The sequence below is a fragment of the Ictalurus punctatus genome, chromosome 2 (genome assembly GCF_001660625.3).
Source record: "Ictalurus punctatus breed USDA103 chromosome 2, Coco_2.0, whole genome shotgun sequence".
NCBI lineage: Eukaryota > Metazoa > Chordata > Actinopteri > Siluriformes > Ictaluridae > Ictalurus > Ictalurus punctatus.
The window spans coordinates 6051003-6070054 of NC_030417.2; the positions used below are offsets into that span (position 1 = coordinate 6051003).

Consider the following 19052-nt stretch of genomic DNA (forward strand, 5'->3'; position numbering starts at 1 on the left):
TTTCCATCACCCCAACTGCTCTCTCTCTCTCTCTCTCTCTCTCTCTCATTATCTATCTCTCTCTACATGTAACTACGGCCAGGGCAGGAGGGCAGGATGACCTCACTTTTAGCCCTCCCTCCTTGCTCTCTCTCTCTCTCTCTGTCTCTCTCTCTACATTGGCGTGGGGATTAGGAGGATAATAGGCCTCGGTCAGCTCACTGCCGGAGTGCTTTGGAAAAGGCAGGGGGCCTTTATGTTCAGGGCATACGCAGTGTTACAGGAACACACAAACACACACACATACACACACACACACAGCTAGAAACCAGAGCAAATTCCACATGTTGTATTGCATACAGAAAACGATAGAGGTATTGGATATAATTTAGTGAAAATGAGAAAGACAGGAGAACGGGAGGAGGAGAGACAGGAACAGAATGTCCAAAATGTGCAGAGTAGTAATGTGATGTTCTTGAACAAGCCAGATTTGTTTTTATTGAGTGATTTGTTGCCATTACTCTTGCAGTAGGTGAGGCGTGAAGCAAGACATGGAGAATCCGCTTCACTGCTTATTTTTGAGGATGTGTACTCAGGTGTATTAGATGAGGCAATCAATTTACAGGATGAATCCTCCGAATGAAGCACAAACAGAGCCGGCACAATAACAGTAATGCCCGGGGGTAATTATTACTGTATAATTACTTATTACTGTTTACATCAACGTACATTTGTTGCGCCTTGCTGATTTACGATGATATACATAGATGCCAATTTGTTCATTCATCTTCATTAATCCTGGTCGGTGTCCCGGTGGAGCCATGGTGTGAGTCAGGAATGCACTCTGGATGGGGCACCAATCCAACACATTCACATAGGGGTAGCTAGTACACATACTGGCATGTTGTAAGCCAGTTTCAACCATAGTTAGGCAAATGAAACAACTTGCCGGTCAAAATATCACAAACGAAATCTGATGAAAAATAAATGGCACGGTAGTGAGCCAATTGGGAGGCAAAAAGAGTCGGATCTTATTGGTGAGCTGAGCCAAATGATCTGACTCACTAAAAAGAGCCAGAATTCCCATGACTAGCATACAGTGCTCTAGAATGTGTAGAGGAGGTTATTGAGAAATCAGATTTTTCCCGAAACACCAGTAACTACATATGATTTTATTAGGTTCATGTACTGAATCATGTGCTTTCAGATAAATATATGAACAATAAGCTGTGATTTTAAGGATCCAAAGATCTCTGTCTCATATTTATTCTGTTGATGTCATGTTAGTTTACTTGCATATCTGTTTCTTATACTTCTTGGCATAGTCTGAAACAGCCCAGTTGTCTGTCTAGTAAGCTACTCGTGCAATTACAAAACACATTCCTCGTATGAGTGGCAAATCCAACTGATTTTTAAAAAACCGTGTTGGGTCACCTGGGTCATCAAAATCATCTTGTATTAGACTCTTGTGGGCTCTGCTGCCCCCTACTGATTCTAGGCTGTAAAAACTTATCCAAATAACGAGGTGTCCAGAACATTTCAGAAAATTTCTAGAATGTATTAAAGAGAAAAAAACAAACATATTACTGGTGGGTAGTTAAGACAAACACACTCTCTTCCCCAACAATATATATATAAAAATATATATACATGAAAACATCTGTATAATTTGCTGGTGTATGATTTATTAATCTTTAAAGGTTAGATTATAGATGTAATTATTTTTTTTTTGACAATAAAATAACAATTGATTCTTCTTTCTTCAGAGAGAGAGAGAGTGAGAGAGAGAGTGAGTGAGAGAGAGAGGTGCGGTGGCGAGTCGTGAGCGCGGATCAGGTGGATCCCAAGTAGGCGGAATGGGCGTGTGCGCGCCCGCGGGAGCGCGCATCATTATAGGGCGGGGAGCGCGCTCGACGCTCTCCAAACTGAAGTGCAAGACGGAGGGAGACGCGCGGAGCGAGAGCATCTCTGATGGGTGTTTTGGAGGTCCTCGGTCGAGGTAGGCGGGTTTTTAAAAACAAACATGTAAGCTCCTCCATCTAGCCTTCTCTGTTTATAGACTATATATATATATATATATATATATATATATATATATATATATATAGTGAACATTTGATATATGAATTGTGGTGAAGTTAATGTATACAAGGAGGTGGTTATGGAGGTGAAGTTTTAGGAATTGGGTAATGGGTAATTGGAGAGGTAAGGTCACTAATATTGTTCTTTTGAGACAGGGAGAGAGGTTATAACTTCCCCTGGAACCCCCCCCCCCCCCCCCCCCCCCCCCCGCCCCTCCTCTCTCTCTCTCTCTCTCTCTCTCTCTCTCTCTCTCTCTCTCTCTCTCTCTCTCTCAGTTAGGTAACAGGTAAAAGCCTGGTTGTCATGTTTCTTTGAGCTCACATCTTCATCATAGTCCTTTAATTCTGAAGGAATTAACCTGCATGTTATGATGGAGGACATCTCTCTCTCTCTCTCTCTCTCTCTCTCTCTCTCTCTCTCTCTCCTGATCTGTCCTAACCATCAAAAGTAAAAACTCACATCAGTTCCATGTTATTTTTTTCAGACAGTGTCACCAATATGATCTAGTAGCTTTACAGAAATCCAGATATAGGTTTAGCTCTCTGAATAATGATCAAGCCAGGAGCGATGAAGTGCCAAGGAAAAACTCCCTACATGGACATGAAATTAAAGAAGAAATCAAAACACAACCCAGGAATCCTATTCTGGGTGACATCGGATCGGATAGTCCATCCAATCCAATCCATCCATTTTTCCATTTTCTGTACCGCTTATCGTACACAGGGTCGTGGTGTATCCTGGAGCCTAATCACGGGAACTTGGGGCATTTGCTAAGCAAATGTGCTAACCACAAAGCGACCGTGCCCTCCACACTTGATAGTGTGATTATAAATCATTACTCTTCTGGCAGACAGTAGTAAGTGTGTAGAAAGGATGGCTGTTCAGTATGAGCAGACTGTGAATGAGTCCTGGGATGAGTACGGTGTAGTGTTTGTGATTACATCAGCAGGTATCAGATCTACAGTATACAGGTGAGATTAAGCATTGCTTTTGAAAACTGTAATGTTTAGGTGTGGGACCACCAACAGCAACAGAAGGTGAGTCACAAACGCTGACGCTCCGTGCGCATCAGCATGAATTAGATGACCACACGCTTGAACTGAATCACGGTTGATTCCATTTCATCCATTGCTTCCTGTGTGGGAGCTGCTTGTTTTTGGACGTGATTTAACCTTAAATGTAAAACCTCTGTCAGGTCAGCCCAAGGTCAGTTTTGTTTTTGCACTTAATCACTAACGTGTTTTAATTCTGATCTAAATGACAGAACATGCACTATTTTACACTACAGGACATTGTTGATGGTGGAGGAACATTTTAATGTCCAGATCCGAACATTTACGTTAATTAGGTTAGTACGTGCTGCACAACATGGACAAATTTGAGATGCAACAAACACATTTTTCCCCCCTGTATGATCTATGTACTTAATGCTGATCGGATACTGAAATCCTCAAAGCGACTGAACCGACTGTGCAAGCAATAGTTGGCAAGTTATATGAAACATCACAGGCGTGATGGCATCCTGTTCCCATGCGGTATCTCTGTTGTGTCGATCAACATCACATGCACACGGTGGATAGGCTGAGAAAAGCATCCATTATTGCGCATAGTGTGGAGAGCTCTGTCGAATGCTGTATAGACATTTAATGTCATTTTTTAAAAAATCTTTTCTTTCATTCCTTATGTGTACAAATAACCTGAAAGACATGTAGAACATGATAAAAAAACAAAACAACAACAATAGATTAAGCCATGGTTTTAGCAAAAGTGCATTAAATCGCTGAGAAAACCCATTCGGAAAACTGACTTCTGGTCCGGAATGCTTGTTTGTTTGTGTTTGTATGTGCCTCCAGTCATTTTGTAGACACTCGAATCTACAGGCCAGCGTAGATCCTGGAGGTGGAGCTTTGTCAACATGGCCAGGAATCATTCAAATGTCGAACAAAAAAACAGAAAGACTAATCTTACTTAATGCACCGTTAAACCTCTAAAGGTGAGCACCTTTGCTCTAATGCTGGCTGCGAGAGCTCTAATTAGATGTCCTAGACACAAGATGTATTTCCTTATGGGTTTGTTTTATTTTATAGTATACGTTATATAAGACACTGTGATTTTTCCTTTTCTTATCTGTAAAGGGTGCATTAGACAATCCAAATTAGTCAACATTAGGTCTCTAGCTGTTAAGTTGGTGGATTTGAATACATTATTTAACTTCTTGAGCCCGTCCCTCATTTCCGCCCCGTGTACACAAACCGATGAAGTGGGCTGTTTATTTATTAAAGTCCTCATGAAATGTAAATTTAAGTTTTGTTGCTTTTAGTATGAAGATGCTTCACGTTAAGGTGATCTAGAAGCGAGTGCGCTCCAAAATACTGACGCAATTCGCATTTAGAAGATTTATGCGTTCAAAATTTACAGTCTGTCTCTACCATCGATACGGAGCAACGATTTTGATGACATCATTCTGCACTTCAGCTCATCATCAGATTTTCTGTCCAATCAAATGCAGTCTAGAATCTGAAGTGCCCCGCCCAAAAAATGCTAAAAACCACCTTGCCAAAGTTGCTGTTGTTAAAATCAAGCAAGCATGGGTCGTAAATTTGACTTTGGCTGTTTGAACACGTGAATTTTCCAACTGTAAGTTGGTTAAGAAGGAAATGGCTTGAATTCATTCGCTCTGAAGAAGGAGAAATTTGTACCAGCTCAAGGCTTTGTGACAGGGATTTTTCCATGGTATTAACTGTCGAGTACGACTTAGCCCGGGCTGTGCGATAACCTACACACCATTGGCTGTATAAAAAGGAGGCGGGGCCTGTTGATCTGTCCCGCTTTCCTGCCTTGACTTCCTGTTTCAGTGGAAATTACGTCAACACATCGAATAACACTCAAGGCACTTCACAAGGACTTTAAAGGCATCGAGTTATTTATTATACAGTAGATAATAAAAGAGCCGAACATTTGTTGCACCGGATTAGTGAAGATAATATCAACTCGCGTGTAAATAAATACCTAGCTAACGTTAGCATCCTTAGACAGGCATCTGAGAGTCCTGTATCTCTATAAAAGGACGTCCATATAAAGACAAACAGGCTGTCACAACCCATAGATTTCCAAGCAGGTTTTCTCAGCCGCATTATATACATGGTTTCCATGTTATTTGTACAGTAATATATAGTAAGTACAGATGACATGATACTACTTTGTCTTTTCCAATAAGGATTATGAAACCTTAAGAGTCAACCGATATTGATTCCCGTCCTATATTGTTTTCTTTAATAACTACTCAGCGTTCAACTGTTAAACCCTTTATAAATATATATCCATCATCCAGGATATCAAACCAACCATTTTTTTTGCTGGCATTTGCCTGATACAGATACTGGGTATTAGATCAGTGCTGTCTCTACTAGTGAAAATTTTTTTAAAAATTAGTACTAAACTTTTAATAATAGGACTTCATGTCAAGAGCATTACTGGACTTTAAAACTACATAGCAGTGTGGCTTAAATTCAATTGTTTTGCCACTCATGATACCGAAAATCTATCTTTCCTGCTTATCTATGCCAAATAATCAGTTTTGAGCTTTCGCCTGGGCTTTACAGTTTCACCCAGCACTATTATTTTTTTTTTCTTTCCAATTTGCATAGCATGACTCTGTCCAGTGCCCCGCCACTTCGAAGAGGAAGCACCCCTGTTCCATTCAAATATCAGCTCCGAAGGGAAGAAGCAGTCAATGATGACTGTGACTGGACGCCAGGAATTGGAGTAACTGAAGCAACATCGCCTCCTCCAGTTAGCTTTGTCCCAGTGCAGGATGAGGTTGTGGGTGCTGATGTGGAAGAGAGACAGGGAGGCCCGTTCAGGATCGCCCTGCTCGGCCAGAACGGAGTGGGGAAAACGTCGCTCGCTATCGCCCTCACCGGGGAAATGGACAGAACGGCATCTGTGGACTCGGATGGTACATCGATTTACTATGATAATGCATAAACTGGAAACTAGGGCTAACATGTTATACCATATATCAGTGGTCACCAACCCTCTTTCTGGAGATCTACCTTCCTGAAGAGTTTAGCTCCAACCAGAATCATACCCACCTGATTATCTAACCATTGCTTTAAGAAGTTCTTGATCAACTTAAACATGTTTTGGTTGGAGATGAAACCTGCAGGAAGGTACTGTAGATTTCACTTAATAGGGTTAGCGACCACTGCCATATATCATGCTTTGCATATACAATAATCATGCTGTAAAGTTATTGGCTGAGACCAAGAATGATGCTTAGATATTTTTACCATTTCTGACATGACACACATTAGTGATATTCATTGCTCTAATTTGAATGCTTCGGTTTCATTTTTATATATTACCCAGCCATGGTTTCTTCTTGTTGATTTGTAAAATCACATAGTTAGTAGTTCAAATTCCAAATGACTTCCTAACATGGTGGCATTGTGTCATCTATTCAGTACACTACACAGTCAGTACAGCCCCATTTGAGATTCAGCTGAACAGCACAATTGTAATAAGCGCCTGTGTGAAACTAACGATGTAGAATTGACGTGAATGACGTGCATTTAGCTCTTTAGAATCTAGTAGCGCCGGCGTTTTTAATTTAGATGACTAAAAACTCAATATTATGTAGCTACTCAGGACCTCAAGCTTAATCCTGGGTGCCTTACTTCACCATCTAAATATTTTTTCAAATAGTTATCCCAATGATATTGCAGTGTGACTTTTCATAGCAATGTTTAGTCCTAAATGATACCTATTGTGATGATGATGATGATCATGATGAAGACATTTTTCAATGGAAAAATTGACCACAGACCTCAAATATTGGTCTATTTAGACAAATAGGTCATACTCTATTAGATACCAGTACAATCTGTGGAAGTCATTATTTGTTTTTTTTTAACATACAAAGATGCCTTTTATATGGCCTCCCCAACCTCTTTTGTAAATACAGACCAGAAGCATGAACTTGATTGTTAAAATAGCATTGCAGAGAACAGCCAGAGATGTTTTGTACACAGTAGGGGTCTTATTGCAGTTACATAAGCACCCAGCGAGAGAAGAAAAAACACCAGTCTCCCAGGAGCTGTTCTCTCTTGGGTCACGGGTGTTTCTGCGTGTTTGTGTGTATCTCACAGGCGAGGGCTACGTTCGCACCGTTACCGTGGACAACGAGGAGAGCACCATCTTTCTCTTTGATAACTGGAGACAGGTGAGATTTTGAAAGGTGTATATCTAAAACAGGTTGCTTTCTCTGCACTGTAAGTGTGAATGTCGAAGGTTTTCTATTCCTCTTCATAAATCTAAGCACGAGTATACTACCAGTCACATGGTTGTAAAATTTTGAGAGATTTGTCATAAAAGGAAATAGGAGTAGTAACCAAATTTTCACTGATGCCTTGTTTGGGAATTGCTGGCGTAATCAAAACTTCTGTCTTTAAACAGATTAAGCGATATCTATCATGTTGAATGTTAAGATATACTGTAATAAGTATCAGAATAAACACATTTATTTTTTTACATCTATTATAAGTGTGTCTTGAGCCTAGATTTAAAAGCAGATATGGAAGGAGCACTTTTAATGTCAAATGGCAACTGGTTCCACAGGCGTGGAGCACCGACCGCAAAGGCTCTATCACCTTTAGTTAGAGACATGACCGTGGGACATGTACGAGATAGATGTTGGTAGAGACCTCAAATCTGACTGCAAATGGATTAGGTCTGTGATGTATGATGTGGGGCCTGCCCATTAAGAGCCTTAAAAAACAATCAGCTGGACCTTAAACTGAATTCTAAAAAGGACATGGAGCCAGTGAAGGGAGGCCAGAACTGGGGTAATGTGATCATACTTTTAGTACCAGTTAACCGTCTTGCAGACGCATTCTGGACCATCTGCAAGCGTGTTCGTAAGGACTGGAGAAGGCATCGAGAATTGGAATAGTCTAGTCGTGATGTAATAAAGGCGTGATGTAATCATGGAAAGACATAAATGATTTGAGTTCAGGAATAATTCTTAACTGGTAGTCGGCATTTTTTTTTTTTTATGACAGAATTGATTTGTTTGTCAAGGCAGAGTTATCAAGAATAACACCTAGGATTTTTGCATATGACTTTAGATATGGGATGAGGTGGCCTACCTTGTTGGTGAGACAGCTTCTGGTCTTAGAAGGACCAAAAGATGATTACTTTAGTTTTGTCGATGTTAAACTGGAGGAAACTATTTGCCATCCAGCTTTTAATGGCCTCAAGACAGTCCAGGAGAGGATGTAGGAAATCCCTAGATCTTAATAGGAGATACAGGTGTGAATTGTCGGTATAGAAGTATAATGTTACCAAGGATGTACAAACAGAAGAGAACCAGCCCCAGGATGGACCCCTGTGCCCTGTGATGGGTTGGCACCCCATCCAGGGTGTTCCCTGCATTGCGGCCCAAATTACCGTGCTCCCTGGGATAGGCTCCAGACTGTGGATAGGCTCCACCCTATGTAGGATAAGCGGAACAGAAAATAAATGGATGTGTATTTATATATCTATATATGTATGTATATATATGTATACATATATATACATATGTATGTATGTACATTGTAAATGTGGCCGATCCATTCTTCTATCAGTGGGCCTTTGAAAAAGAAATGCATCTTAAAGTCCTCCATGAACTGTGCTTCTCCTAATATGATGAAACAAACTGCATGATGTCTTTGGCTGGACCTGTTTCTTTTCTTGGAATTGAATCTACAGTATGTAACTACATTACATAAGCATTGCTAACAGAAATATGATTAGCATCTATTTTATTATACTTTACTGCCTATTCTATCTATTCTATTTTACTGCCTTGTTCGGCTGGTATTAACTTGTTTGCCTCATTAAACAAACACATCCTGCATGCTTAGTTGATTGAATTCATGTTGCTTCACAATATACAGCATATAAATTCAGTTAATTATTCATAATATTTTTTACTCGTATGCTCGTAAATGAGGGTCTTAAATTTTTAGATGATTGTAAATTGAAATAGAGTCACTGTAGTAGTAGTAGTAGAGCGGGGCTTGTGGTAAAAACAGAAGAAGAAAACAATTTCCCAGCTAGCATTGCCTCGATTTTGTCTTTTATATTATAATATATGGATTTTTTCCACAGATGTCTGGGTCAGTGGTATAAAGCGATAATGAATAGCAGAGTAAAGCAGCACTTTCACTCTGTAGGCCTGTAATGACATTTTTCTCTGCAGGAAACTGAAGAAACATACTTAAAAGAAAAATGGCCAGTAAAAAATGTGTGCGACAGCGATATAGAAAAGAGAAAAACATGCTGTGATTGGGCATTAGATAAAGCTGTATAGACAGCACAATGGAACATTCACAATGCCAGGCCCATATGTACTGTATATGAACAGTATATTTCCTTTAAACGTTAAATTGGACACCTAATTTTCCTGGACAGAAGATTTCCTGCTTTCTTTTTTTAAGAAATAAATGGAGCTGTCTCATATACAATAGATTCTCATTTGCATATAGGGCAGAGGTGAGTAATCTCGTGAGATTTCTGTCTCAGCCCTTACTCATTAATTCACGCTGAGTCATTCACAGTAGTGTTAGGCTTGGTATGAGTATTTGATCAAAATCCAGTATATTATATTATATAAAAAGCATCGTTGTGATGTTTGTTGTAATGTTGTCAGTCCTTCCACGCAAGTAAGTAAGAGTGTGGGTAGAGAATTTTCCTTTTTATTTAAATGTAAGGTGTATTGTATTGCATGTTAAAGAGGAGCGCAGCTGTACCATCAAAAATGTATGAACTGATGGAAAACCAGGTTTGGTTTAAGCTTTTAAAAGGTGCCACTATGTGAATTTTTTTATTATTTTTTTTAAAAACAAAGAATGAATCAGTAAAGGGGGAGTTTGGATTGCACTGACACCTATGCCTTAATAACTCCATCTCAGTAAAAAAGAAAAGAAAAAAAAAGTATAAATATTACAGAATTACAGGTTATGTAGTGACACATCAAACTTACCGCTCTGGAAACATCTCGTCTTCTTGGTACACACGATCAGGCTTGAAAGTCACGTGGACACAAAATTTACAGTAACATGGGTATTTTCAACATTCAACTAGTTTTTAGGCTGTAAATTCTTTAGGCTTCTGGGAATACAGAGACTTTCCACATTTTGAAAACCTGCATTACTGTGGGGCGTTACCATGTGACTTGCAAGCCTGATTGTGTTTGCCAGGAAGAGGAGATGATTCATGAACCCGGTAAATGGGCAAAACTCATTATAAAAAAAATTTAAAAACAGGTAAATGTATTTATTACATATATATATATATATATATATATATATATATATATATATATATATATATATATATATATATATAAATTCAACTATAGTCATACAGGTTAGCTTGGTTAAAATACATTGCAGCAGAATGTCTCATCCGAAGCATTCGGGTGAAAGTTTGACACCCCTGCAGATACCTTTTATTTTTTGTGTTGTGAGACTGGGTTGGATTTGCATGGTTGAAATACTGCCCTTAAGTGATGCAGACAAAAAGGTACTGTATCGAAAAAAAATTGGAGGATGAAAACGAAAAGGCTGTTGGTGAGATAAACATATATGTGGCTTCAGTCGCATTTGTGAAGTTTTTAAAGAAACATGCAATGAAAATGTGTCAGAGTGGCATGACAGCCAACCAGTGGGCTGCACAGTTCTGTCCTTTTCTTGCTCTAATGTGAATCAGTTTATTAGTCAATTATAAATAAATCCTTTTTACTTCACTTGACATGTTAGGAAAAAATCTAACTATGCTGCTGTAGTCACCGGTGTCTACAGTATTTCAAAGACCTGTGTGTAGTTCAAGTTTATAATCCAATGATAATCTGTTCTTCAAAAAAATACATTTTTAAATCAAGTATTCTCTAAAATATATACAGTGTATATATATATATATATACTCACACACTACTCGTTAAAAATTTCACCTATCGTCCAGAGATCACCGGTTCCTATCTCAATGGTGCCATCTGTGGTAAAAGCCTGCTTGTTGTTTGGTAATCAAGGACATCTGCTTGTTCACATGAACAGAATATAGTGCAGGTAGTGCTCTCCTCCAAGCATCTTTAGTTGCCCGATTTTGTATAAGTGCAAGTTCAAAAAGCTATAGTGGTGGCTTTACAATCAGAGAAAATGTGTGAGCCTTTAGGCTTCTTAATTGGTGGCTTTCCTGCTAGAGAGAGACTCAGAGGTAATAGAATAACAATTGACAATGACTAAACTGGGAGAAGATAAATACATAATATAAAATAATAAATTAGTCAGCCATGGTACTAGGACACCACTGCTACAGTCATTGTCTGGATCCACTATATCAGCTATTCATAATATACTGTATGCTTTATAATACCAGGCAGAATCCTGCCCATTTTTAACTGGAGCCATATCACCCTGCAGCTCTTGCATGATTTCCCACTGAAGCTAGACAGGGTTGAGCATGGCCAGTACCTGGATGGGACCCCTCATGGGGAAAACTAAGGTTGCTGATGGCAGGGGTATTAGTGAAGCCAGCAGGTGGTGCTCACTTGTATGGGTCCTAATGCGCCAGTATAGTGATGGGGACACTATACTGTAAAAATAGATGTTAAACCAAGGTCCTGCTCATAAAAGAGTAGGTGTATAAACCCTGGTGAAATTCCTCATTGGCCCTTATTTTTCATGGCACCCTAATAATCTCCATCTCTGAATTGGCTACATCGCTCTCCACCAATATCTAGTGTGTGGTGGGTCTTCTGGCGCACTATGGCTGCCGTCGCATCATCCAAGTAGATACTACACACTGGTGGTGGTTGAGGAGATTTCTTCCATACAATGTCCATTGACATTGAGTTCCTAGAAAATAAATATATATCGCTATGTAAATCTAATGAATTATTATTATTATTATTATTATTATTATTATTATTATTATTATTATTATTACTTGTATAATCAGAGTATAACCTACTGCTTCTCTGTGTCTGACAGGATCTATCCATGCTGGTGTGTGAAGTATGTGTGTTGGTGTTTTCGGTGACAGACCGACGCAGCTTTCACCGCACGGCTCAGCTCCGCCTCCTTCTCAGGGAAAACCAACCTCAAACTCCCATCATCCTTGTGGGCAACAAGAGCGACTTGGTCCGCTCACGAGAGGTCAGCACGGAGGGTACGTCCTTTAGACCGGACACTCTCACTGCTGTATTAGAAAGATAACAGTGTTGCTATATCAACCAATACTGTACTTCACTTTGCTTCAGTTTCAGCTTTCTTGCTAGAGATTCTTTAAACTAAAAGTGCAAAACAAAAGGTATTCTTTTCCCACAAAGTATGGAATCTTTGCCAATATGTCGATTTAAATCAATTAGACTTGATTTGCTTCATTTTTTTCAGCACAAAAAAAAAAAACACATCTAAACATTTTCATTTAATTCATTTCCCAGTCAGATCCTTTGCGTAGCCGACAATTAAGAACGTGTTTACAAATTCTTTACATTAATTTAAGACGAGAAAGGTGACAGAATGCAAGGCTAGCATGCTAATCTGATGTTTAAGTAGATGTTTCACTGTGACAGGACAGGATGCCACATTATTTTTTATTTATTTTTTTATCACAGCGAGAAAAAAATCTTCCTTATCAAATGGTCACATGGTCCACCCTTGTTCGCAGGATGGGAATTTAAAAAGCACTGTCAAATATAAGAGCTGGATATAAACTGGTACTGCATTTCTTTGAACCCGTGTCAATAGCTTAAACGGTTTTATAGTACAGCACAAGTCAAATAGCGAGCTTAAGAGATGTCTGGACCCTTGATCCAGAGCCGAGGTGTTCAAATGTAGATGCAACCCAATTCAATTTCTTAAAGTGTCTGCCAGCTATGGGGCTTGAATCTAGATTTTTGTGTAGCTTGGTCTTTGTGTAGGTTATGTTTATTTACTGTACTTCCAAATGCCTGAAGGTCTATTCGTACTGCTACTCTTTACTGATAGTCTTTCGATTTCTTCCCGCCGTTGAATCTCTTTCCCTTTGCTTATGCTTCTCAGACTCTCTCCTCCTTCTGTCTTGTCTTTGGCTCGGTGCATGTTTGTGTGTATGTATTGGTGTATGCTTGCTTGTTTGTGTGTGTTCGTTTCAGTGTATGTGTGTATGTGTCCCATGTATCCAGCTGGAGGATTTGGATGTTGGCAGATTTACGAACGCACACTGGTGGAGGACAGTAGTATCTACTCTGTGTGGGAGGATTTAATGGGGATTTTTTTTTCACACACGTACGTACACACACATATTGTTTTCTTCACCTGTGTTTTTATACATTTTTATCCACGTAGGAAAACACAATGAAGTGAAGATCAGACCTGTATACACACACTCACGGACATTTGGGATTGTGCCTGTTATGCAATTTTAACTCTGTGTCTGTAGGGTTTGGGTGGTATTTTTATCCCTTTGGGTCTACGCTGTCAGCTAATGCACCATAATGAGGTTGTTCATCTGTGTGTTTGTGTCTGTGGATATGAGTATCGTTAGGGGAGACGGACAGAGTGTGTCTGCATCTCAGACTAATTTAGGTGAGGACAGGATCAGCATTCTTAGTATTATCATGTAACTCTGCCTGCAGCTTGTGGGATGACATTTGGGGTTAATTGCATTTGCAGGTGTTGGAGGAAACCATAATGTTCCCACTTCAAACAGGAGCTGTGTAGTCTTTTCCCCTAGATCACCGGCTTTGTACTGTATAGCTACCATTCTCCTTATGACAGGATTTTAAGAGTATCATTCTCTCTATATGTGTGTGTGTGTGTGTGTGTGTGTGTGTGTGTGTGTGTGTGTGTGTGTGTGTGTGTGAAGGTAGAGGTGAAGTTTCATAATGAGGTTTTTCACCTGGAAAGGCACAACTCTATTACCCTGCACTCAGTGTGTAGTGTTTACAGGGCAAAGTGAGGATGACTCACAACGAGAGACGGAATGTGAGATTTAAAACAATTGTCACGCTCCTAAACTAGTTATAATTTCACAGATGCTCTCTCGTCTAGATTATGCTTACCCGATTTCCAAGCTACAAAAGCACCCGAAATAATTAAAGACAGTGGTCTTCAAAGCAAGTTAGACAAGTTGTCTCTGGATACTGGAGCATGATGGTAGACTAGCAGACATCCAAGATGGCTCTAGTCATCCAAAAAAAAAAAAAAAATGCTGCTAGAAAGACAAGGCTAAATGTATCTTGGGGTATGAGAGCATCCTTTTGGGATTCAGTAACTTTATTTTGACAAGCATGCCAACATTGGCAATGTATAGGGCTCTGCAGTAATTAATAATAATAATACTGAAGAAACAGACAAAAAAAAATCAGCACTTCAGGACACTTCATAAGACCCAGTGTCATGTCTTAGTAGTAGTCATGAGAGCTACAAATGGATTTGAGAACACCGATCTAAACATTTCCTTGGCCTAAAGGTCTTGTTATTAAGGTATACTGTAGATAATAATGTTGCATTCTTCAATTTCCAATCGCTAGAATGTCCACAAGACTACGATGCAACAGAATATAAACACATGCATAATGCCAGAGCCATATCTCCCTGCAGTTCTCGCCTGGTTTCCCATTTAAGCAGGCTTTAGCCTGGCCAGTACTTGGATGGAAGACCTCCTGAGGAAAACTAAGGTTGCTGCCGGTAGTGGTATTAGTGAGGCCAGCAGGGGGTGCTCACCCTATGGTCTGTGTGGGGTTTAATGCCCCAGTATAGTGACAGGGACACTATACTGTAAAAACAGCACCGTCCTTCAGATGAGACATTAAACTGAGGTCCTGACGCTCTGTGGTTATTAAAAATCCCAGGAAAGAGTAGGGGTGTAACCCCGGTGTCCTGGCAAAATCTCCCATTGGACCTTCTCCATCATGGCCCACTAATAATCCCCATCTCTGAATTGGCTACATCACTCTCTCCTCTCCGATAATAGCTGGTGTGTGGCAGGTGTACAATGTAAAGCGCTTTGAGTGTCTAGAAAAGCGCTATTTAAATGTAACTGTAACTAACTAACATGCAAGTGTATTGTCATGATAATACGTCTCAGCAGGCAGATGGATACCTGAGCATCTTGGTATTGCAATGCTCAAGGTCAAACTGAAGAGACAAGACTGGAAAAAAATCAGTATAGTGGAGACAGAAGCGATGTCAATAATAACAGTTCACACCTATCACCCTGTTCAAAACTTTACATCCCCCTGGCTCTTAATGCATCTGTTATGTGAAATAGCTTATTCAGAGCAGTCTTATAATACCTCTTTTTTTATTTTTATTAACATTTTCTAGATTCTGCAAGGTGTATGTAAACTTATGACCTCAACTGTACTTGATTCAATATAACAGTAATTAACTAAACATAATACATAAAAACAACAATAAAGGGATATAACTGTTATTTCACACTTTGTAAGGACTGCACGTCTTCACTGATGGACAATAACTGGTCCATGGTTCAGAGGTAATTTGTGAAGACTCAACTGCTGTAAAATGTCTGTGCAAGTGTGTTTATTAAAGTGTGTTTATAATAGTCAAAGCCTAATACCAGGAGACAAAAATAGGCCAGAACTTGACAAGGTAAATATGTCTTGGAAGAATATTTAGTAAATAAACAAGTCAATTTTTTTGGATTAAATCTTTTTTTTTCTTCTCACAATCTGATCCAATATTTTCTGCTGATAAATGGCAATGGATTTCAGATTGGCGCTATCTCTAATTATGCACGTAACGTAGAGAGTTCATGAGAGACAGGGATAACAGACAATAGGTTTAACTAATCAACTATCAAGACAGCACGGAAAAAAAGAACAGGAAGTATAAACCATATAAGGAAAGCGGAATGCCAAAGGGACAACAGGGCAGGATTTGTCAGGACACAATCCTTTGTTAATGCGTGAATCATGACATTTAGAACCACCAAAAGACAAAGAGGTGGCCCTGTGTCTGTTTTTGGTATTTGCAGTGGTATTATCAGCCATGTTTTCAGAGCAGGCACCTGGCTGAATGACAGTGTATACAGTGGCTTTGACCGAGGCAGGACTCTTGGCAGTTTTGTAAATGACAGGGTTCTTAGAGGACTTGGACAGGGCAGAGCTCTTGACGTCCTTTATCAGGTTCTCAGCAACCTTGCGTTTGGGTTACGTGAGTGGTCAGGACAATATCTGAGCTTAACCACCACTTGCAGTCTCCGATACACAAGCGTGAGGTTTGAGCTGCTTAGTGGAGGTACATTAGTGTAGCCCCCAGAAATGGCCAGGATGGACACCTTAGATGAGCTGGCAACAGACACTTGACAGGGACCAGCATAGGTTGCTTGCAGACCCTATTAATACCTTCATACAAGTGGTACTTACTTTATATTAGCGGTCTATACCTCACTAATGTGTTGGTCGGGTATCAAACGTAATTATTAAGACGTCTCTATGATTTTAGTCCTGTCCAAACCAGTCGTGCCAGTCTTTTTTTCTTTAATAGATGTGCATTCCAGTGTCTGGAAAGGTTATGTCATCTTTTACCCTCTATAAAATGAGCTGTAGATATGACTCTAGTTAATATGTCCAAAGCAAATTGACATAGTGGTAAAGATTCCAGTGGGAAAAGAGCTTGCACTGAAGTCAGTACATTGAAGTACAAATATGTGATGGGCATGTAGCCTACTAATTATCGTACAGAACTTGCATGCCTCCATTACAACAAGTGGGATATAATAACATACAAAGAACTATTTTACCTTTAACCCTTTCTAGCAGTTCACTGGCGTTCCCATTCCTTATCAGACATTTTCAATCAGTATAAACAAATTCATTATTTATCGATGCAAGTCTGTTATTAGATTAATCAGGACACTGTTGGGTTTCTGTGTGTAGAGTATCAGGACTCGCGTACATAGACATAAAAGTGAATTGTAGTACATGGAGTGAAAGAAAGAAAGAAAGATATCTATAAAGGTTGTTGTATATTTCACAGTGGTCTGTTTGTCTCACAGAGGCTCAATCCAATGCTGCTCTCTATGAATCTCCCTATGTGGAACTGTCTGCATCTCTGGACCATGGCACCACAGAGCTTCTGGAGATGGTTGTGCGGGCAGCACGAGGAGAAAGCCTGGGGTCCTTGGGGGTCGGCGGGGCCGAGGGAGCGACGGGGGGTCGCAGTGAGAGCCTGAGCACACGGGCTAAGCGATTCCTTTCCAACCTTGTACCACGCTATCCCCGGGAAAAAGAGCGTGATGGCGGAAAGTTCTTCAGGCAGAAATCTCGCTCCTGTCACGATCTTGGAGCTTTGTGAGTCATAGATAGAGTGAGAGGGCGAAAAACAGAGACAAGGTAAGAATGAGTGGGAGAGGAGTAAGATTGGCAGTGAAGAATTGAAGGACCAGAGCCTGCACAGAAAAAAAACAAGAGTATTAGAAAGGTATATGGGATTTCATGAAATAGTCTATTAGTCTAACTAGTCTAAGTACAGAAAGAGAATGACAAGAATCATAAAAAAAAAAGCCTTAATAATAGTTAAGGCCAGGTATAGCATTTGATACAGTTAAAACTGTAGGTCATTGAGTGAACAAATGTAGTTTGCATGCTCCACTATTTAAAAAAAAAAGTTTCACTCAGATAGTATAGACAATCCAGTTACTGTGAGTATTTGTGGTATCCTGCTATATTTGTGTATCTTAAACTAAATTGTTACAAGTTGCAGAAATACAATTGAAAACTCCACTAACCTGGGGAAAACAGTTTTCTGTTCAAACGGTAGAACAATTTTCAAAGATTGCAATCACATTACTGACTGTGCTACTGAAATTGTATGTACAAGAACTTGAACCTTTACTTTGATAAACCCACACAAAGGTCCATTCTCCATTACTGAGAGGTCCATTAAAAGTATTTCAAAAACTCAAGCTTTCTGTGCCATCATTTAAATGTCAACATCACCAAGCTTGTTCAGCAATCAGCACTTTTTTTTTATAACATGCAACCAGTCGATTAAGATCTAGCGTTACTAAAGTGATCATCCAATAACAAAGTTATCTTTCAAACAATCGCTCGGTACCTCACTATGGGAAACGCCTCGGGCGTGATAGACTATGGAAGCACCACTTCCGTCAGAAGGACGGTCCAATCATAGCTCATGACAAGGAGCCCACCCACTTCCTATTTACAGCTTTGATCCCCGAAAAGGCATTCTCATTCTCTTCCCCATGAAGGCTTTCCATAAACCTAGGCTGTACTGCTTCAGTTCACAAATGTACCGTCAAGGTTGATGTTGCGGAATGCAGTGCATTTAAAATCTGTTGTGGATTCTGTGCTAAGTTAAGTTTATTGGATAGTCTGACTCACCATGTCGGTGTCAAAGGTTGCCGCGGAGAAAGGGAAAGATGCCCCCTCGGGCTCATCGGCACCATGTGGATTTATGATCTCAGGCAGGGATCCGCATCCGATGTGCATTGCATGCATGGGTGTCAAGCATGCTCAGGCTGTGCTGGTGGATGCAGAAAGTTGCACACACTGTCGTGTAATGCCGGCCAGGATTTTGGAAAGAAGGCTTCAGGTGGCTGCTAAATCTTCTAAAGACGATTCGTTTCTGTCTACTATCCATCCTTCGGCTAAGGGGGCTCAACACTCTCCCCCGCAGGATCTTTCTTCGTGGGGGGATATTATGTTTTTGGAGTACTCTGAGTTTGCGCCGCTTTTCGACCACCAGCCGCTTGTGCCAGGCGATGAGGTGGAGAGAGATGAGAAGGAGGCTGAGATGTTAGCTTGCTTCCTTCAAGATGAGCTGGATGCTGAGGAGGATGATGCTATCCTGTCTGCAGCCCAAGCGTCCAGGCCCATGAGCGTGCAAGGTGGTGGCTTAGCGTCGACAATGCTGGGTTGTGACCTAGTAAGCGTGCGGCAGCTAAGATTGGTATCGCTTGGCCTGGGGATC

The 19052-nt window shown here is 40.2% G+C and overlaps 1 protein-coding gene across 1 annotated transcript; it reads left to right on the forward strand.

The window, feature by feature from the left end:
- Nucleotides 1-1871: 1871 nt before the first annotated feature.
- On the forward strand, nt 1872-18026 carry LOC108274573 (GTP-binding protein REM 2). The gene is made up of 5 exons (XM_017484789.3): nt 1872-1978; nt 5709-6019; nt 7212-7285; nt 12099-12276; nt 17116-18026. Exons 2-5 carry the CDS (start codon nt 5710-5712, stop codon nt 17412-17414), a joined length of 861 nt encoding a protein of 286 aa, XP_017340278.3. The 5' UTR covers nt 1872-1978; nt 5709; the 3' UTR covers nt 17415-18026.
- Nucleotides 18027-19052: the final 1026 nt, after the last annotated feature.